Source organism: Haplochromis burtoni, unplaced genomic scaffold, assembly GCF_018398535.1.
Source record: "Haplochromis burtoni strain Fernald_Lab_line unplaced genomic scaffold, NCSU_Asbu1 Contig_365, whole genome shotgun sequence".
Classification (NCBI taxonomy): Eukaryota; Metazoa; Chordata; class Actinopteri; order Cichliformes; family Cichlidae; genus Haplochromis; species Haplochromis burtoni.
In genome coordinates, this window is record NW_024582726.1 from 4,548 (window position 1) to 26,443 (window position 21,896).

Consider the following 21,896-nt stretch of genomic DNA (forward strand, 5'->3'; position numbering starts at 1 on the left):
TAAAAACTGTCAATGAAAGAGTAAATAACAGCTGCATAAAAACCAATTATGATGTTACTGGAGCCGTTCTGTAAGATTTTATTGCAGTTATGCCAAATGTACACAACAATGCTGCATTTATTACAGCGATAGCAGTGAGAGACAACCTCTCGACTTAATGTGTCACATTCAGAAGCCTCTGAAGGACAGCACTGGGTGCATTTTACTACCAACACAGACGGGTTTTAGTACGGGGAACTGGATGCTGACAGACGTCGTCCTCGAGATGACCAAAGCTGCCAAGGTGCAAATTTAATTTTGACAGTAGAACCCTGAAGCATGTCATGTGGATACTCAGTTTGACACACAATACAAACGCCAGCAGCAGCTAAACAGCCTGAAATGGACTGTTTTTTAAAAAAGAAAAAGAGCCAAATTTTCTTGCACACCGTCTACTTCTTAGGTGCAACTGGAAACAGTGGAGTGGGCACCAGTATTAGGACCCAGAATCCCATGAATTGAAGTTGAATAGCATGGTTTTATTTTTAGGGAAACTAAACAGCTGTTTGCTGACGTTTTTATACAACATTTTATTCAAATCTGTTTTGTTGGTGACTAGAGCAGGGGCGTCCAACTGCAGGCCTTGAGGGCCGGTGTCCTGCAGGTTTTAGATCTCACCCTGGGTCAACACACCTGAATCACATGAGTAGTTCGTTACAAGGCCTCTGGAGAACATCAGGACATGTTGAGGAGGTCATTTAGCCATTTGAATCAGCTGTGTTGGATCAGGGACACATCTAAAACCTGCAGGACACCGGCCCTCGAGCCCTGGAGTTGCCCAGCCCTGCTCTAGAGTAAAAATAGACGGCAACATCCTTGCAGCAAGGAAAACTTGGTGGTTGTATTGAATCTTTTCACATTTGGTGACCAAATACTTGTGGAGACCAACTACTACCCAGAAGTTGAGAAATCAATGTATGTGATTGCAGGATGACAATCTGTCTTCAAACAATCTGGACTGACTACAATCACTCTCAGATATATAAACAGACAGATTATTAAAATGGTGCAATCAGTCTGAGTCGGTGAGTGCAACTTGTTTGTGATGTGTCTCTTTGCAATAGGGGACTCGACTCCTCTGGTTGCAGGCTGGTGGTATTCAAATATAAGAGTAAGGTTGCTGAGCAGTTATACCTCCATCCTGCTGCAACTGCGTCACTGCTTGTGTTGTAATTTCTGTGTCAACTGTTACGTTTTTAATGTAAGTAGTTTGCCAGTTACAGACAAACAACTTGGCAGCAACTAGACTGCATAGTCAAACTGATAGGAGACAGACTCCATCTTATTGCTGTTTTACTGTCATGTTGTAAGCTGTTTTGAAGACCGCAGCTAACTGCAAGTGGTCGCAGAGCTGGACCCGTCCCCAAACCGATCATCAAGAAGACGGCAATTTTACTGCACACACACTGGTCACACACTGGCCTCCCGCCACTGTCTTCATTAGTGTGACAGCAGAATAAGGATTAATAAGGATTATACTTTATTGATCCCCCAGGGATCAATAAAGTATTCTGATTCTGATTAAAAATAGTGTTGTTTTTTTCAGTTTCTGAAATGACGCATCCCAAACATTTGACAACCACTTCTTTAGAGCAACTTCTGCCTGTTTGTTTGTGCAAGGAGTTTAAGTTTGTACAAATACACATCAGATCACAGACACATGTAACCTGTTTACTCCTCATGCAAACATCTGGGAACATCAGATGTTTGCATGAAAATTAAATTCAAATTTATTTTAACTATATGTACAAGTGATGAGTCAGTGTATACGAGAAACTGAACTCATCATATATCCATCAGAAACTTTTTCTTTTTTCATTTTTAATTATATTTTAAACAGAGTAGGTGAATGTGGTCTCAGCTGCAGTTCCCATTTTTCTTTACAGCACTCAGCAGGATTCAAACAGGAGTGTGTTACAGTCTCGGCTGCCCTCTTACCCCCTCTGCTGTTTAATAACTGCTTTTATCCCTAATTTTTTGGCAGTGTTACCAAAAAGCAAACATAACATTGACGTCATGAGTGTATCAGAACTCACGATCTCTCTGACTGTGTACAATGACTTCATGACCATCGACGCACACACGCGTCCACTCAGTGTGGATCCGTCTGTGAAGAATAATCCCTATTTTACCCTTTAATTCACATTCTACACAGCCTCTTTGTTGGTATGCCTCCATATTTGTGAGCTGTTCTTACTGACTTACATCAGTGTTTCAGTTTTTAACTCAGTCTAGCATTAAGCATGAGCTGAAGATGGTGAGCAGCAGACTTCGGGATTCATACTCTCCAGTGAAAAAGGCTCCATTCATGCCAATAACCTCCCTGAGACAGCAGGTGAAAATAAAGCTGGCACATTAACAGGATAGCTTGGTCAAGTAAATGCTTGGTCAAGTAAATGCATTTGTAAATGCACAGTAAATGCACAGTCAACTGTGCATTTACAAATAAAATAAAGTACCAGTGAGTACTGTACCTGTACAATACTGTGTGCTGTACTCAATATTGCTACTGCAGAGTAAATTCTACTGCACACAAAACTTTGTTATACAGTATTTTATTCATATTTGACTGAGCATTAATTACACAGCATTTCCACTATACAACTTCTTTATCTACCAGTCTGATAGTTACCACTGATCCCATTTTTAAAATCCTGGTAAACCTCGAGTCTTCTGGACTTCATCCTACAGTTTGTGTGTTTGATGTAAAGTCAAACCTCGTTTTTTGATGTTGTGAACTTGTGTCACTCTTCTTTTTTTGGTGCACTCTGCAGAGAAAGTACGTACAGTTTGATTAGTGAAGTTTTCAGTGAGATTTGTGCTCAATACTGCGCTCAGTTAAAATTCTGGGATATTGATGTGATCAGTTCAGTAGCAGAGAGCGTTGTTAATGAGTTAATAAAATTAACAACAGGTGCACTAGAGTGATAACAATGAGACAACCCCCAAAACAGGAATAGTTTTACAGGTGGACACCACTGACACTTTTTCCTTCCTTATCTTTTATGACTGTTTTTATCATCCCTGCCTTTGGCTAGGGACAGGGTCACTACTGGTAGCTCAGTGCAATACCTGAACCCTACAGACATTGGACAGGTAGTCCTCCAGGATGGCACATCAATGCATGTCTTTGCCAAAAGGTTTGCTGCGTCTCCCAGCACCAGTCTCAAGAGCAGGGAGGAGATTCTAGGATGCAGGCGGGTACTGCAGGAGAGCTGGACAGGAACATAGAAGGTCCTTAACCCATTAGCAGAACCAGTATCTGCTCCTTTGTGCAGGGAGGAACAGGATGAGCACTGCCAGAGCTACCAAAGGACCTCCAGCAGGTCGCTGGTGTGATTTCTCTGACCAAATCATCAAAAACAGACTTCATGAGGGTGGCCAGAGGGCCCAACATCTTCTAGTGGACCATGTCCTCACTGCCCAGCACCATGGCGTGTGATTCATCCATTGAATATCAAAACAGCTCCACCAATGGCACCCTGTGGTCTTCACAAATGAGAGCAGATTAACCCTGAGCACATGTGACAGACATGAAAAGGTCTGAAGAAGCTGTGTAGAACGTTATCATCATCCAGCATGGCTGCTGGGCGGGAGGGACGCACGGACCTCTACAGGATAGGCGACGGCACCATGACTGCCATTAGGTATTGGGATGAAATCCTTGGACCCACAGTCAGGCCCTACGCTGGTACAGTTGGTCCTGGATTCCTCCAGCCTCTTGTGGTATGAGAGTATGCAGGCAGATCTGGATGGAGGAACTGATGCTGACTGTCCCCCACGCTCGCCTGACCTAAACCCAGTAGAACCTCTGGGACATGATGTTTCAGTCCATCCCAATCTGACAGGTTTCTCCTCAGACTGTCCAGGAGCTCAGCGATGAGCTGATCCAGATCCTGACCCATCTCAATGTGAACATGTACCAATGTTGTCAGGCTTGCATACAAACATGTGGCAAACCACAGAGTACCATTTTGAGTTGCTGCAAAGAAATGTTGTCAAAACGTACTAGCCTGCCGCATCATATTTTACTTTCAGAATGTCTTTAAAATGATCAAACTACCTCTTGTAGGTTGTTAAATTTGATAATTGATCTTTTTTATTTCCATCCATTAAGCAGCGTGGCATCCTTTCATCCTCTGCTTCCTGATATGTTATCCAGTCCAAGCGGAGATCCAGTGCCATCTTTTTGATTTGATGAGTTTCTGAAGTGTTCCTTTTATTTAGTTCATTTATTCATTTATTTTAACAGGTATATTCTTTATCTATTAAATAAGGTCAAGACTTCAGTAGTCCAAGTTGTCCAAGTAAACCCTGTGAATACTTGAAACAAGGGCGGCCAATCAAGGTAAAGATGTCATAAGAAAGGATGAAAAGGCCCGATATGAGATAAATTAAGACTTTTTAAAAATGCGACTCATTCAAAGCTCCTCTGCTAGAGTTTAATAACAAATCATTTGTAATAAATGGCCACATCTGGTCCGCTTTAGTAGATATTCTGGTTAAATAATGTTTTATTATTGCTCACGTGGCAGAGCAGGTCATCTACCAATCAGATGGTTTCTCTGATGGTATCAGTGGGCGAGAAACTGAACCCTGAGTTGTCCCAATGCAGTCACTGCGTCACATGTCAATGACAAATAGATAAAGGCGCTGTCTGAATGTGAGACTGGGCGAGTGCAGTAGCAAGCGGTTAGACAAAGGTACCAAATAACAACGTTTACCATAACTCATAGCATAAAAACACTGGCAGTGGTCCCCCGAGGCCTCCTAGTGGATGCACCTTTGGTGTGAATTTCAAATCCTAGCTGACTTCCTTCTTGAGTTATCACATACCTCTGACCTTGACCTTTAAGTTAAGGTCACTAAGATTCAAACTGGTCAACAATTTTTAGTAGATACACCCATGGTATCAATCTAAGGAGCTTGGAAAGAAACGCGTCTGGACTCCTTTAAGTTGCTTGAAGACGTTTCACCTCTCAGCAGAGAGGTGGTGGAGAGTCCCAGACGCTTTTCTTTCTAAGCTCCTTAGATGATGATGACCTGGATGATTGAGAACCTTCAGGGACACCATGGTATCAATCTGAGACTCCTACGTCACTTTGTTCTCGAGATACTGCATTCACAAACATCGCCTGCCCGCCCAGCGTGGTGACGAGAAGGGTACAGTGGGGCAAAAAAGTATTTAGTCAGCCACCGATTGTGCACGTTCCCCCACTTAAAATGATGACAGAGGTCAGTAATTTGCACCAGAGGTACACTTCAACTGTGAGAGACAGAATGTGAAAAAAAAATCCATGAATCCACATGGTAGGATTTGTAAAGAATTTATTCGTAAATCAGGGTGGAAAATAAGTATTTGGTCACCTCAAACAAGGAAAATCTCTGGCTCTCACAGACCTGTAACGTCTTCTGTAAGAAGCTTTTCTGTCCCCCACTCGTTACCTGTATGAATGGCACCTGTTTGAACTCATCATCTGTATAAAAGACACCTGTCCACAGCCTCAAACAGTCAGACTCCAAACTCCGCCATGGCCAAGACCAAAGAGCTTTCGAAGGACACCAGGAAAAGTATTGTAGACCTGCACCAGACTGGGAAGAGTGAATCTACAATAGGCAAGCAGCTTGGTGTGAAAAAATCAACTGTGGGAGCAATCATCAGAAAATGGAAGACATACAAGACCACTGATAATCTCCCTCGATCTGGGGCTCCACGCAAGATCTCATCCGTGGGGTCAAAATGATCATGAGAACGGTGAGCAAAGATCCCAGAACCACACGGGGGGACCTGGTGAATGACCTGCAGAGAGCTGGGACCAAAGTAACAAAGGTCACCATCAGTAACACACTACAACGGCAGGGAATCAAATCCCGCAGTGCCAGACGTGTTCCGCTGCTGAAGCCAGTGCATGTCCAGGCCCGTCTGAAGTTTGCCAGAGAGCACATGGATGATACAGCAGAGGATTGGGAGAATGTCATGTGGTCAGATGAAACCAAAGTAGAACTTTTTGGTATAAACTCAACTCGTCGTGTTTGGAGGAAGAAGAATACTGAGTTGCATCCCAAGAACACCATACCTACTGTGAAGCATGGGGGTGGAAACATCATGCTATGGGGCTGTTTTTCTGCCAAGGGGACAGGACGACTGATCCGTGTTAAGGACAGAATGAATGGGGCCATGTATCGTGAGATTTTGAGCCAAAACCTCCTTCCATCAGTGAGAACTTTGAAGATGAAACGAGGCTGGGTCTTCCAACATGACAATGATCCAAAACACACCGCCCGGGCAACAAAGGAGTGGCTCCGTAAGAAGCATTTGAAAGTCCTGGAGTGGCCTAGCCAGTCTCCAGACCTCAACCCCATAGAAAATCTGTGGCGGGAGTTGAAAGTCCGTGTTGCTCGGCGACAGCCCCAAAACATCACTGCTCTCGAGAAGATCTGCATGGAGGAATGGGCCAAAATACCAGCTACTGTGTGTGCAAACCTGGTAAAGACCTATAGTAAACGTTTGACCTCTGTTATTGCCAACAAAGGTTATGTTACAAAGTATTGAGTTGTATTTTTGTTATTGACCAAATACTTATTTTCCACCCTGATTTACGAATAAATTCTTTACAAATCCTACCATGTGGATTCATGGATTTTTTTTTTCACATTCTGTCTCTCACAGTTGAAGTGTACCTCTGGTGCAAATTACTGACCTCTGTCATCATTTTAGGTGGGGGAACTTGCACAATCGGTGGCTGACTAAATACTTTTTTGCCCCACTGTATACCGTCAATAAGCTGCGAGTCTGTCACATGCTTAACACAGAGACAACCATTCACACTCACATTTACACCTGTGGGCAATTTAGAATCACCAATGAACCTGACCAGGCTAACTGCATGTCTTTGGACTGGGACGAAGCCAGAAAACTATCCAAAAGGCCCAATGCAGCCGGAACGTGACGATTTTTGATGTGATTTTCTGAACTAAAACCTAATGACGCACTCACTTTCTCAGTGCTGGCCGCCATCAGAGCGTCCAGTTCCCGAGTCCAGCCAAGAGCATCAACCAGAGCTTGCACACCGCTCACCACATCACCAGCTGCGCGACGTCATTAGGCCGGCGGCTCCAGGTGAACGGCCCCACCAAGTCCCTGTTGATGAGAAGACGGGGCACAGAACTGCGAACAGCTCCAGCAAGACTGGCAAAAGGCTCCACCTAAAGTGCAAAGAGTTAACTGCAGCCCTTTATGAACCCTCAAACAAGAATGTAGATCATAGGTGTCAAACTCTGGCCCGCAGCCTAATTACATTTGGCCCGCGAAGCCATACCAATTACTATTAGAGCTGGCTACTGGGGTATTATAACTAATACTATTATATTATTTAGTATTATAGCTTGTTGATATATAATTATTATATATAATTATTTGGCGAAGCCATCAATTACTATAGACATACTTATTATATACTAATATATGTATTAGTTTAGTATTACTTTGCATTGTTCCATATTCAGTTTGCTTTTACACAAAACTTTTGACTCCATAAAGAGAGACTTCACTTTCATTATAGCTGAGAGGAAGATTTTTTTTTTTCAATAAATATTAATGTTAGCCCGCGACTTTGTTCCAGTTTTGAATTTTGGCCCACTGTGTATTTGAGTTTGACACCCCTGATGTAGATGATGCAGTGACACTGCATGTACATGTTGCAGCTGTAACAGATGGTGCCATGGACATGCAGTGGTTATACTGTGGTTACTTTATCATACCACAAAGTTACCAAACAAACATTTCAAAGAGAAGATGAGCCACGTTGCTTTTCACCCGCCAAGCTTTACTTCCTCACATCTTCTTTTTTAAATAGCATGAAGTATTTGAACAAAGAAGCATTTTTTGTTATTTTGCTGTTATATCCAAGTTAGTTAATGACTTTCACCCAAGTGTTGTAACAATTCTTATATTTAAACTGATTTTAATTTGTCCAGTTACTTTTGAGCCTCTGAAAATGGCTGTGACTCCTAAACAGGTCTTCTGTTCATAACACAGCGCTTTTGTTTAAACCCTTGAATGAAAGTCTGAACAATCACGTTTCGATTGTTTGATTTAAAATCCAAACACTTACAGGCCTCACTGTGTGAAGGTAGTGCGTTTCCTGCCTGAGTTTGAAGCTCACCTCCAGTGATGTGCCCATGATGATCAGCAGGTCTGCCAGTGGGAAGTCTGTGATATACTTGAAGAAGTGTCGTGGAAGCTCCTCACCAAAAAACACGATGTCAGGCTTTATCACACCCTTACAGGTGGGACACTTGGGGACCGTCCCACTCATCACGTCGGGCTAACAAAACACAAAATGTCAAATTACTGTCTACAAGTGATTTTTTTTTCCAACTAAATGTTTTAAACTAATCAGAGTATGACATAAATACACCAGATTTCAATGAAAATACAACCTGAAAAATCCATTAAAAAAAGAAAGAAATAATTGCTTATTTGCAAATTCTTTGAATGAATTATGAGAACTCAAAAGTTCACCTGTACAAGTTTGAGGGAAAAACATATTTCTTGTAGACAGCAGATGCCTGTTTTTTTTACTTGACAGGAAAAACACAAATGCATTCGACTCATCTGAAACTTGCAGCCCAAACAAACAAAATCCTTGTTACAGAGGAACAGAAGAAAGCATAAATCCACACAGTTGACGTGAAGTTTGGGTCTTACAGCAACGCAGACTCTGAACATCAGAACGGAACAAACACTACACGCATCCTAATCATGTGCTGAACAGCTGAACATCTCAGTCTGGTCATTGGTTTATTATCCTGCCAACGTAAGAAGCGCTGATTTCTTCCTTGCTTGTTTAGCAAAAAAATCAATCAAATCAAAACAAACAACAAGGACATTTTTCACAACACCAACACCTGATAAAAAACAAAACAGAATAAAACTCAAGTTTGTCTGCGACCCCTGATACAGTGAGGCACGTAGAGCCCTTAGCACGGAGGAAACTTTCACCCTGATTTATATTAATTCACATGGCACATGTAACTTTCACATCTCTGAAGGCATCGCTGATTACTGGGAAAAAATTCCATTCACCTCTAAAAATCTCATGACTCTACTGTCCTGAGTTTTCCTAAGAACACTTTGAGGGATGAATGTTGGGTTGTTTTTGGGGGTTTTTCTGGCATTTTAGAATTCCATTATCTAGTGTCAGTGTACTAGTTTCAAAGTTGGAACGACTAATATAGCTATGAAAGCAACATGAAATTTACAGCCAGAAGCTGTGTGTCACCAGTATGAGTAGCACTGTTCATCACATCCCAAATATCCAACTTGTCAAAAAAAACCTAACGAAAAATAAAATCCTGAATCATTTTTATGCAATAGTGCGTTCTGACTCACTCTGAGGTCCTCGCCCTCATATTTCCTCAAGCAAGCGGTGCAGGTGGCAGTGGCAAACGTGCCGTGGGCCTCCACCAGCATCTCAGGAGGAATCCCTGCTACTAGAAAGAGGCATAAACACAGAAAACAAGCACATCAAGTTCACTGTCACCGTCTCTGTGATGCACGGTTACATCAAACAACTAAACTTCGTACGTCTTTCCAGGCCATCAATGTTCTGTGTGTACATCCGGAGCAGCTGACCCTTCTTGTGAAGCAGATATACAAAGTAGTGTGTCAGGTTGGGGCGGTAGTTTCCTGGATACAGCTCTTTGGCCAGGGCGAAGAAGGGATTTGGGTTATGGTGGAAAAAGCTAATCTCAAATATGGCCTCGGCGTAAGGCAGGTCATACTGCTGCAGGTTGTCATAGAGACCACTGCCTGGAGACCTGCAAGTGAATCCAAATGAAACTGTTGATCGAGACCAGAATGCACCTTGTCTTTACTGATATGGGTAGACGCCAGGGCAGGAAACCGCAGCTAGCCATATTACCTGAAATCTGGGATGCCACTGGGAGTGCTGATCCCCGCTCCAGCCATCACCACGACCCTCTTGAACTGCTGCTCCTGGATGCTCTTCGCGATATCCTCCAGGGTCTGCTGCTTAGCTGACGAACTTCCACCGTGGGAGAAAAACCCTCGGGTCTGAGTCCAGCAGAGAGATCGTGCATGTCTGGGAAAAGTAAACAGCTGGTCTTGAGCCCCGATCGAGAGTTGGCAGTTCGTCTTGTAATTGAAAGGTTGCTGGTTTGAGCCCCGGCTCCGACAGTTTCGGTCATTGTGTCATTGGGCAAGACACTTCACCCATTACCTACTGGTGGTGGTCAGAGGGCCCGGTGGCGCCAGTGTCCAGCAGCCTCGCCTCCGTCAGTGCGCCCCAGGGTGGCTGTGGCTACAATGTAGCTGCCATCACCAGTGTGTGAATGGGTGGATGACTGGATATGTAAAGCGCTTTGGGGTCCTTAGGGACTAGTAAAGCGCTATATAAATACAGGCCATTTACATAGCACCCTTCTACTCAATTTGAGCACTCAAAACACTTTGTGCTTCACATACAGCGGGTTTAGTAAGTATTGAACATGTCACCAATTTTCTAAGTAAACATATTTCTAAAGGTGCTTGTTTGTTTGTGGCGCAGCTGCAGGGAGACCGACTCGCCTGCTTAGAAAGTATGAACTGGGTCATGAGGCTGTTCTTGTGTATGTGTGGCTGGCAGCTGAAAAGCTGCAGCCGGGGATTGGAAAGCAGCAATCTAATACAGAAGTGTGCTGGAAAGTGAAACGTGTGGTCAGGTCCGTCACTCCTGTCACAGTGCTATTGACATGAAAGTCGGATGTTGGTAACAACTCATCCACACATGCAAAGAAATCAAAGCATAGATATCCATAAATCAAGTTATGTTAAAAAATAATGAGACATGGAAAAAGTACTAAACACATGAAGTCTTGACAGCAGCTGAACTCTGTCAGCTAGAAAGTGCAAATAATACCAGCTGCTTCAGTCCCAGTTGGTGTCATATTACCAAAGTATCACACAATAAACATCTGATGAGGGATAAAACCAAGGAGCTCTCTCAAGACTGTTGCAGCTTTGTTGTTGCAAAGCATACTGATGGCACTCCGTACAGAAGAGTTTCCAAACTACTGAAGGTTCCAATGAGCACTGTTGGGGCCAGCTTGGAGCTGGAGTTCTTTAAGTTTCCTGAAGGTGTTTCACCTCTCATCAGAGAAGCTTCTTCAGTTCTAAGAGCAAATCGTGGAGAGTCCCAAGTATTTAAGCCCTAGTTGGAGTTATCCCTTAAGACAGCTGTTGACCCAGTGTTGATCAAGGGCCTCATCACATGAGCCAAGGTGCGAAGAAAGGGCGTGGGGCATTATCAGCTGACGTTTCAGGGGAAACCTTGCCCCATCATGTGACCTACTGAGATGAACTGACACAAGATGTGACACTGTTAAGGCGCCTGGGAAGGGCTCTCAAAACTGGATTATAGGTGGCAGTTGTCATAAGCCCCGCCCTCTGTTCAAGGGTGGCTTCTGTCACTCCTCTTTCAAACTACCCGTCTTCTCTGTCCAAAATGTGAACGTTTATGAAGTGTCTGTGTGCTCTCTCCAGTGTAGAGGTCTGAGCATGCCTCGCTGCACTGCACAGCATACACTACGTTGTTTAGTATGTGTTTGGGAGTTTCAGAGAAAGAAAATAAAGTGTTTCGAAAAGCCCAGCCAATCACCTGACCAAATGAACATCTATGGAAAGAACTAAAGGGCAGATGGAACCTTCAGACATTTGAAGAGTGTATGGAAGAAAATCACACCTGAGCAATGTATGCAAGTTGTTTCTCCATACAGGAGGCGCTGTCATCACTATACAAAGCACTTTTAATTTGTCATTGACACACCCTCCGATGGATACACCAGGGGCAACTCGGAGTTCAGAATCATTCCCAGAGACACTTCAACACTGGGACTGGAGAAGATACACTGATGTTCCCACTGATCCAACATTAGGAACGAGAATCAGAGTAACTCATAATAGGACATCACACGGCATCCCTATAGTTGTAATGCTCATTAGACTGACTAAAATTAAAATTTCTATTAATAAGAAAACTGGAACGTTATGGTGTCAGAGGGGTAGTTTTAGATTGGGTCCGGAGTTATTTAAGTGACAGAAAGCAGTTTGTGAAAATAAATGGTGGTTGCTCCTTATGTATGGACATTGCTTGTGGTGTACCCCAAGGGTCAGTTTTGGGTCCAAAATTCTTCAACTTGTACATTAACGACATCTGTAAAGTGTCCAAAGTATTAAAAATGGTTCTCTTTGCTGACGATACAAACATTTTTTGCTCTGGTGATGATCTGCAGAATTTATTGGAGGATATGACTAATGAAATAAGTAAAGTGAAGTTCTGGCTTGATAAAAACAAATTATCATTAAATTTGAATAAATCTAAACTGATGTTATTTGGAAATAGTAGTTTAAATACAAATGCAAAGATTCAAATAAATGGTGTTGATATTGAAAGAGTCAGTGAAAATAAATTTCTGGGGGTAATAATAGATGAAAAACTTAACTGGAGAGCTCACGTAAGATATATTCATTCCAAAGTATCACGAAGCATTGCAGTACTAAACAAGGCAAAACAGGTATTCGACAGAACATCACTTCATATTCTCTACTGTTCACTGGTTTCACCATACTTAAGCTATTGTGCAGAGGTCTGGGGCAATAACTATAAAACCACATTACATTCACTTTTTACTCTTCAAAAAAAAGCAATTCGAATCATCCACAATGCAGGTTATAGGGAACATACAAACTCACTATTTTTGCAGTCTGAAATATTGAAAATTGACGATATAGTGAAATTCCAAACAGCACAAATTCTATTCAAAGCAAAAAATAAAGAACTGCCAGGTAATATTCAGAGTATGTTTTTTTTGAAAGAAGGAAGTTATAATTTAAGGGGTTTTTGTAACTTCAAAACAATGAAGGTACGTACTACAAGAAAAGGCTTTTGTGTTTCTGTTCATGGAGTGAAACTATGGAACAAACTGAATATGGAATTAAAGCAATGTCCAAACATAAAACTGTTCAAAAAGAGTTATAAAAATATGATCTTCTCGACTATAAAGAAAAGGAAAATATTTAAATTAAGTGAATGTCTCTATTTAAAAACAAACAAAAACAAAAAATTCATGATGTGATATTATAGTAAGTATATCAGAAATCTGTTCACTATTTTTATTACAAATTATATCAGTAAGGAAGCTGACTAAATATTACTGATAATTTATGGCAAAGGGGTGGGATTAAATAAGTGTGTACTTCTTCCCACTCCCTTTCAACATGTAAATTAATCAGAATGTTTTTTTGTATGTAATTTGTATAGTATTTTTTTCTCTCTTATTTCTTTTCTAAATGTACTTGTATATTGTTCACATGTTGAAATAAATTACCAATCAATCAATCAAAATATCGCTACATGCAGCGTTGACAGCCAGGTGATGCCTATATTGCATCACCTGGACTCCGCTGTCATGCTTCTTGTATCCATGCAGGTACCTGGACAGAACTGTTGCACCTTCACTTGGAAACGAGCTCCTTCGATCGAAGCCTAGAAATCAAATACTTGTGTCAAATATAATAGGTCATACATGCATTTTGTGTTGCATCATTTGAGCTCTCTCTGTGCACTAACCTTTAGCGGAGAGCGTCCAGCTTGCTCTTGACCGCAGACTTCGACAAAGTCTGGTAGGTAACAATAACAACGAGCAGCTAACAGAAGAAGCCATAACAAAGCTGTAGGATTCAAAATAAACTTCACGCACACTTTCACTGCATGGCCCTTGCTGTCACCGTTTTACAGAAGCCGATTTTAGCTCCTTTGAAAATAGCTATATAGAATGACTGCCTGCAGACCTGCAGAACTGTGTCCTTTGACCTCCTTTTTGACAGTTCTGTAATATACGACGTTACAACTTAGCTTCAGTTGCACAAACTTGCAATTTATAATTTATCCGTCGTTTGCTTATTAAAAATATATCCCATAGCAATAAACATAACGCGACTGACTGCACCCAAACAACTTAAGTTACAGAAAATCTTAGCTAGCAATAAAAAAAAACCCAAAACGCCTCCTTCATTTCCCATAATTCTTTGCGCCTGGCAGCATCGGCGCAGTCCCATTATCACAACACGACAGGCTGCTTGACATTAGCTAAAAATTCAACAACACGTATTAGTATAGAATAAACTACATTTTGTCGCTATCATGAAAGATGTTACTGGGTACCTCAAGCAGCAGCAGAGTAACAGCCCCACGCCGGAGCTGGCGTCGGAATGGCACGCGCTGGAGGATTTGTACAACAAAAGGTACAAAAGTCGTAAGAAGTGGCAGCTAGCCGCTAGCGCTAGCCTAGCTTACATTAGCTAGCCCATTCATTGGAAATGCAAGCTGAGTCATGCACGGAGCTGAGGTTAGCTGTTGTAGCATAGCTTTAGCTCACGTTGGCAGTAAGCTTAAGCTTTAAATTCGGAACAAAATGATATTGTTTTCTAAACACTAATTGAGTTTTAGGTTTGAGCCCAGCACTAATATTTAGGACAGCGGGAGTCTATTTGTTGTGCTGTCACAGGTTTTTGTAGCTGTTACTGTGCATCCTTGCTAACAGTGTCAATTAACCGTAAAACAAGAAAACAACCTGTAACTGTTCAAACAGTCTTTTAATCAGTTTGACAAGCAATAATCATTAGATGTTTGTTGTAAGCAATAACAAACATCTAATTTCTGGCCTCCATGATATCAGGATTTGTTTTTCCTTATTATGTGTCAGTTGACTCTATATGCATTTGGTATTTTGACAGTGTTCAAACAAAGCAAATAATTAAAGACGGCCCTTTTAGCTATGCAGTGGCCAATTTTTCAGTTTTTAACCCTTATAAACGGATAATGGTTTGTAATTGAAGTTCACAGGCTAACTGAAAGTTCTGATATGTAATATTATAAAGTGGGAGACATACTAAAAAGAAACCTTAAGGGAATCTGGTGGATCTGTTATGGGGGTGCTTTGCTGACATAGTTTGGATCTCCTGCTCCCTTAAAAGGAAGGGCCACTGCAGTTCAATTCTGTGTTGTTCATCGTGATTTCAGCAGCAGGGAGGGACTCACTGAAAAGTGTGCTGCAGAAGGGGGGGGGGACAAGACTAAAATAATGAGAACTCTGGCCGCTGACACTGTGGCAATAGACTGTAGTGTTAAACCATCACCATTCAAACACCAGTATCGAACACGTGGTGACCCTCGTTGGCTTTTCCTGTGATTTGGCACAGATATACATATCTTCCCACTGGATGACTGTTCTCAGGAATGATAATTGCTTTCTGTTCCTGTCTGGCTATCAAGACCCCACACCTTTGGAGCGGAAGTCACAAGTTCGATTCCCTAATAAGGGAGTAAGGGTCTTGGCTAGGCCCCCCATGCCAAACGCCAAGCCCTGGAAAGGCACAGCTATGTCTTCAGCTCAGACACGACACATTTCACTGCATGTTGTACTCTGTATGATTGTGTATGTGACCAATAAAGCTTGTTTCCAAAAGATTCTGTGTAAATTCAGGTAGTGCTCAGTCTGTTTGGCCCTGTTGGTCTAGTCTAGTCCATAGAATGAGTACTACTCTATGGGGGTGTCGTGGGATTTTTGGTGAATAAAGTCTCTCAGCTCTTCATTGCACTCTTCTCATATTTTGATGTAGTTTTTGGCTGATATCATGAATTGAAAGGAACTGGCAGTTGTGACTGATTTGAACTGTTTTCTTTGTTCTGCCCTTAGATTGTGGCATCAATTGACTCTGAAGCTGATGGTCTTTGTCAGAGATCCCTGCTTCAAAACAGGCGATGGTATCATACAGGTAACTGCATCTCAGCCACTCTTTGTAATGCTTTACACAACATACAAGAGTAAGCATGATTGTCAGATATTGAGAACAAAGTAATTCTGTTGCCTTATTTGTCAGAAACGTATCAGTATTTCAATAGAGTATTACCAAAAATTGAATGATACTTGACACACACACACACACCCCCCCCGGCAGTTTGCCAGGTGTTTATGTATTTTTTTTACACTATTGAAGAGGTGGAGGGGTTAGCTAAAACCCCTTTCGGCTGTGTGGTAAACAGCAGTATATGAGTTCCAGCTGATGGCATCACAGGTGCCTCATTGGACCAGATCTTGGGTTTTTTTCCACTAATCCAGGTTGTTTTAGCTGCACCAGACTGTGGTGATATATTATGTGTTTGCACTGCAGCTTCACAGCACTGGATAGTCCCACTGAGACGCACTGCTGTGGTTCAGTAGCAGGGCCCACGCTGGCCACCCAATGCCAGTCTGTTCCTCTGCCCTCCTTTTCAAAACTGTGCTGCAGACTAGAGAATATACTGTTTTTAATGCCCCATGTTCACATCAAAACATATATTATTTGCAGTACTTGTTTGTACTTTCACTTCAAACTTGTTTTACTTTTAGAGATCATTTTTAGCTACAACACATCGGAATTACTGCTAATACAAGCTGAACTCTGTCAGTTTGAACTGCTTCACCCTGAAAACGTTGCAGCGTTGAACATGAGTGGGTTCTCATCTTTACATACTTTACCTGTTTGCTCATTCACAACTTCTTATTTTTATTATTGGACTCTAGCTTTGCATGACTCATAGTTCATTTGCATGGACTCTTGATTTAAGCCCCTGTTAAATAAGCCAATTTATAAGCCTATTTAAGCCAATCTTTTTCTTATTGGCTGGCCCCAGCAGGCAGAAGGTTTGAGCAGGTGGGTGGGGCTTCTGTGCTTACAGCCAGAACTGCGTTGCTGCAATGACAGGGGTTCCTTACACATACTGTGAAACATTATCATGTTTATTAGTGCTTAATATGAGCATCCACCTTTGATACAGGGTGTAGAAAATAAGGAGAAGCAGAACAGGCCTTCTTTAAGCACATACATGCATAGATTTGACCAGCATGCAAATGGAAAATACATTTCATAACAAAGTATCTGTACAGTTCTGCTGAAAATGAGAAGTGATGCCACTAAATTATTCCGACGCCTACATGGTCTCTTGTCATTGTCATAATTAGTTTATCTTGAATATTTAAGTTTATGCAGCAGCAGTTTGTCGTACATGTAGACTTACTGCATACTAGTATATATTAAAACATATCATACCAAAGAGGCCCTTGGTACAGATATTCACTAATGTCATAGCTACATTTCTAAGGTAATGAATAACACTGTCCACTAAATATTCTCTCTTTTCCGTTTCTTTTTTTTCCTTCCAGCTTTATGAAAATTTCATGAGTGACTTTGAACACAGGTGAGTTGTTCATCCGCTTGTCCTAAACAGAGCAAATACAAGTATTTACTGTTTTTTACCTGTTAATTTATAATTTTTGTTCCTTTATCAGAATCAATCCATTGTCGCTGGTGGAGATTTTACTGTTCGTTGCCAGACAGATGTCAGGTACGGAGAAATGGGAACATTTTCTTTCTGTTTTAATTCATTTTTTGGCATTAAAATCCAACGCTGTTTGTGTCTAGATCAAAAAGATGCCATCGTTTTTCTTGAAAAGACCAGGGAAAAGGTAAGATGACCAGACACCAGCATGACAGGTTGCTTTGAAGTTACATTCTGCAAAGTGCACTTTTGACCAAACGTCTGCGCGTCTCCACCTGGTTCAGGTGAAAAGCAGCGAGGAAGCAGTGATTCTCTGCAAGACCGCCATCGGCAATCTTAGACTTGAGATCAACGACGTTCCTGCCACAAAGGTAAAACTCTGAGCGAGGTGTCGGCAGACTTGAGCTCAGATATAGCATGTGACAGAGCGTTTCCAACTGCCTGGAACGTTCACGTGATGTTTCTGCCTGTTAGCATGAGAAAAACCAGCAGCTGTTAAACCCACAAGTGCAGTCCAAATGGCACTTGGGTGTAGATATCCTTGAAATAACTCGTAGGTGTTAAGTCATCGTTTTCTTGCTGCCACACTCATGCACACCTGACATTTTCCCTTCCTCCAATCTTTGCGCTCATTGTACAAAAATGTGACATCTCCACCTCCTTCCTCACAGACGTCACCGTTCACAAACTCCAAAATTAGGATGAGTGCACAGCCTTACACCCAAGCGCATGGAGAAGAGGGAATCAGTGAAATCTGTATTTCAAAGACAGTCAGTTGAGATAAGGTTATATATTCCAATTGAGTTGGCGTAAATGCTCAAGTTAGAGCTGTATGGGCTGCAACAACCTTCTTTTTTGTGATATTCACTGAAGTCAGAACACATGTTGGGTGGTGGTGTCACTGATGGACAAAAAGTGCAGCTGTTTTCTGACTGTGGCTGTGAGAGAAACAACAGGACACAAATGAAAATGTTAAAAAGAAGTAGGATGTGTATAAAATCCAGCTTCACTTTGCAGCCATAGGAGTTGCTGCCTCCGTGGCCATTAAGAAGAACACAGGTGTGGGGCACTTTCACATCACCTTCCATCTTTTTTATACAGTCTGTGGTAAAACGGGGTGTTAACCTGATCCACGTCTGTAAATAAAGTGTGTGTGGAGAGGAGAAACCCCCCGAGGTGTAACAGCTTCAGGTTGGGTTTAAAAGCAGTGATCCATCCACTTATCGCCTTCCCTGTTTTTTCCACCTGTAGAAAGAAATTGAAGAAATTGAGGAAACGTTGAATAACTTGCCTGGAGTGACGTCAGTCCACGGCCGCTTTTATGACCTCTCCAGTAAATACTATCGCCTCGTTGGAGACCACGCTGCCTACTATAAGGACGCCTTGCGCTACCTGGGCTGTGTGGACATCAGATGCTTTCCAGGTAAACAACAGCATGAATTAAGCTGCGTGTCAGTCAGAACACAGCAGATCACTCGTATTCAGTTCATTTTGTAATTGTTGTTCACAGAGACGGAGAGGCAGGAGAGGGCGTTCACGCTCGGCCTGGCTGGACTCTTAGGAGAGGGAGTTTACAACTTTGGAGAGCTGGTGGGATTTGAACTCTGTTAGCCACATGTTGTGTAGCTCGACCTGCCTGTGCTGATTACTCGTGTGGCTTCTCTGTGCAGCTGATGCATCCTGTGCTGGAGTCGCTGAGGAACACAGACAAGCAGTGGCTCATTGACACACTATATGCCTTCAATGCAGGCAATGTGGAGAAATTTCAGAGCTTAAAGTCTGCCTGGGGCCAACAGGTGGGGACTCATTTTAATGCCTGAGATGTGTGTAATGATGACTTGTCATCTATAACAGCTGAATTTATTCTGACACATGAACTGGAGTTTCTGCAGGTGCAGGAAATAATCAATAACCCCGTTTAAAAGTCACAAATAAGTAACGGTAACCTCAGGCGAACATGAATAAGACCTTTGTAAATAAAGTTTGAATTTTTCAGGTTTAGGTGCTGAGTGCTTGTTTTTAAGACCTCTGCCTGTGTTTCTTCTCCCTGTCTTAACTGCATTTTGTTGAAAAATCTTTAATCCAGAGATGATCTGGCAAAGTCTTCACGTGTATGTTTGGGTCAACTCACTGTTTTCTCTGTTGGTCACAGCCCGACCTCGCGTCACAAGAAGGTAAACTGATGCAGAAGATTCAGCTGCTCTGCGTCATGGAGGTGGGATTGCCAGTTAGGTTGTAAACACTGATGTGTTATGACGTCAGTTTGTCCACAATAAACTGAACATCTTCTCGTTCCCTTCCAGATGACATTCACTCGTCCTGCGAATCACAGACAGCTGACCTTCACTGAAATCGCTCAGAGTGCCAAAATCCCCGTTAATGAGGTCAGTGTGGTCAGAACGTGTGTTTAATCAGGGTGTAACTCTGATAATGAAATTAATGCTCACCTTTGATAACTGGAGATAATGTTGTTTGTCCTAATACTGGTCACATACAGCTGATCCTCGTGTAGGCTGATGGTTGTATCGGTCTGTTTGTAGGTTGAGCTGCTTGTGATGAAGGCTCTGTCTGTGGGCCTGATCAAAGGGAACATTGACGAGGTGGACCAGAAGGTGCAGATGACCTGGGTGCAGCCCAGAGTGCTGGACCTGCAGCAGGTTGGTCACAGTGATGCCAGCTTTCACTGTTTACAGCTTCATTGGTGGGCTGATGTTATCTGTTTGGTACTCATGTGGGTATAAGCATTTATAACAGCTGATAGGTTTAAAAAGGTCAAAAATAAAGAAGACCGACAAGAAACACCCTTCAACCATGAGTGTCGATGTTACAAAGCTTAGCCACCAGAGGGCAATCTGCAACTTCCCCGACAAGCTGATTCAAGCAGAATATAAAGAAGCAGATAAAATAACTGCACATCAATGTTATGTTTGTCTGAAAGAAAAATATCGGCCCTGATTTTTCAGTCTCTAAATATCAGTATGACAGTTAAAAATCAGTATCTGTAGGGCTCTTTTTAAATTCTTCTTTAAATATAGAAACATCAAACACTCTAAGCATGTAACAAATGTGTACAGCAGCTCACCCAGTAATGGGACCTGAAATGCCCGTTATGTCGACAGTAGTTATGATTACTGTACCTGTTGGTCTGACTCTCCTGTTGGTCGCCGTTTCAGATCAAAGGGATGAAGGAGCGTCTGGACTTGTGGTGCGACGACGTGAAGAACATGGCCGTGCTGGTGGAGCAGCAGGCCCACGACATCCTCACCTGAGCAAGACTGACCCCGAGTCCTCAGAGGGAAGCTTCACACATCTGTTTAATTTTGTTACTGTCACCATTTATTAACAGCCTGTAAATTACACTGTAGTATTTTACACAAAAATACGTTTGGTTGGAACACCATATGTACTGGAGCAAAAACTTCCAATAAAGTCTTTATAAAAATCACATCCATGTTTCTAATGATCTATATCCATGTATAAAATGTTGAAACACCAGTAACATTAGCTGAACCACCTATACGTGGTTTGTGCCAAACCTGCAGTGCTCTTTCAAATTCTTCATCACATTCGCGGGAGATCAAAATCCAAAGAATTTGATTTATAATCATTTCTTTAAAAATATAGGTGTGTGTGCGATAGGCTTGTAGTCAAGACCGCCTAAACCAAGACGAGACCAAGACAGGAGGGTATCAAGACCGAGACAAAAAAGTCTTTAAACTGCAGCCAGATGCTGCTTCGTTTACGGGTATCAGGCATATTTATGTGTTCTTGCTCTCGCACAGCCCTCCTCACCGCTGTCTCACTCACTCACTGAGAGGACAGACGCACGCTCCACTTGACTGTCGCGTCCATCACCCTCTGTTTTTCACATAATGATATTATCTTATAGCCTCGCATGTGATTGGCCACAATATGGAGGGATTGGAGCATAGCTGAGCAGCCAAAGGAAATTAAGTGAGGAGCGGCTCTCGCTCAATGGGAGTCGACTCTGATTCATCACAAAGCACTCTCTAAGCACGGCTCTTAGAGCTGATGCTTTTGAAATGACACATCATCGAACGTTACGTTGTGTGTCATGGATACTGTTGACTCCAAATCTCCCGACCACTATGTCGATCTGAGACAGCAAGACCGAGACAGTGAGACCAAGACCACATAGAAGTGGTCTCGAGACATCCAGCTTTAGTGTGAGACAGACAGACAATCTTTGTGGAAGATTTAGTTGAGACTGACCCACCTGTTGAGGTGGCGGCAGCATACACATAATATGATCACTGCAGAAGGATGATGACTGATGACAAAGCCAGCCGGCGATGATTATTCGTATCTTGAGAACTAACCATTTCACTTCATGTTGATCACGTTGCATTAAAATTGGCGGCAGTTCACCAAGTGCACTACAGAGGGCACTCTAGATGGTCTCATATAAACCTGCTTCAGGATGGAAAGCTCAGATTTTATTGTCATTTTTCAAAT

General features: G+C 42.3%; 2 protein-coding genes across 3 annotated transcripts; one reads left to right on the forward strand and one right to left on the reverse strand.

The window, feature by feature from the left end:
* Positions 1-2,455: 2,455 nt before the first annotated feature.
* On the reverse strand, positions 2,456-14,094 carry sirt3 (sirtuin 3). 2 transcript variants are annotated; one of them, XM_042228917.1, is made up of 8 exons: positions 13,671-14,094; positions 13,535-13,586; positions 9,966-10,145; positions 9,629-9,861; positions 9,434-9,534; positions 8,205-8,366; positions 7,037-7,180; positions 2,456-2,807 (listed from the first exon to the last, which is right to left on the reverse strand). In XM_042228917.1, exons 1-7 carry the CDS (start codon positions 13,762-13,764, stop codon positions 7,142-7,144), a joined length of 861 nt encoding a protein of 286 aa, XP_042084851.1. In that variant the 5' UTR covers positions 13,765-14,094; the 3' UTR covers positions 2,456-2,807; positions 7,037-7,141. The 2 variants fall into 2 exon arrangements, with proteins under 2 accessions (XP_042084851.1, XP_042084850.1); XM_042228916.1 differs by having other exon boundaries at positions 7,037-7,245.
* Positions 14,095-14,131: 37 nt separating this feature from the next.
* Positions 14,132-20,865, forward strand: psmd13 (proteasome 26S subunit, non-ATPase 13). Its single transcript, XM_005943482.3, has 13 exons — positions 14,132-14,344; positions 15,799-15,877; positions 17,305-17,339; positions 17,431-17,486; positions 17,564-17,607; positions 17,705-17,791; positions 18,672-18,843; positions 18,931-19,010; positions 19,091-19,216; positions 19,573-19,635; positions 19,724-19,804; positions 19,961-20,077; positions 20,594-20,865. Exons 1-13 carry the CDS (start codon positions 14,244-14,246, stop codon positions 20,687-20,689), a joined length of 1,137 nt encoding a protein of 378 aa, XP_005943544.1. The 5' UTR covers positions 14,132-14,243; the 3' UTR covers positions 20,690-20,865.
* The last annotated feature ends 1,031 nt before the right edge of the window (positions 20,866-21,896 follow it).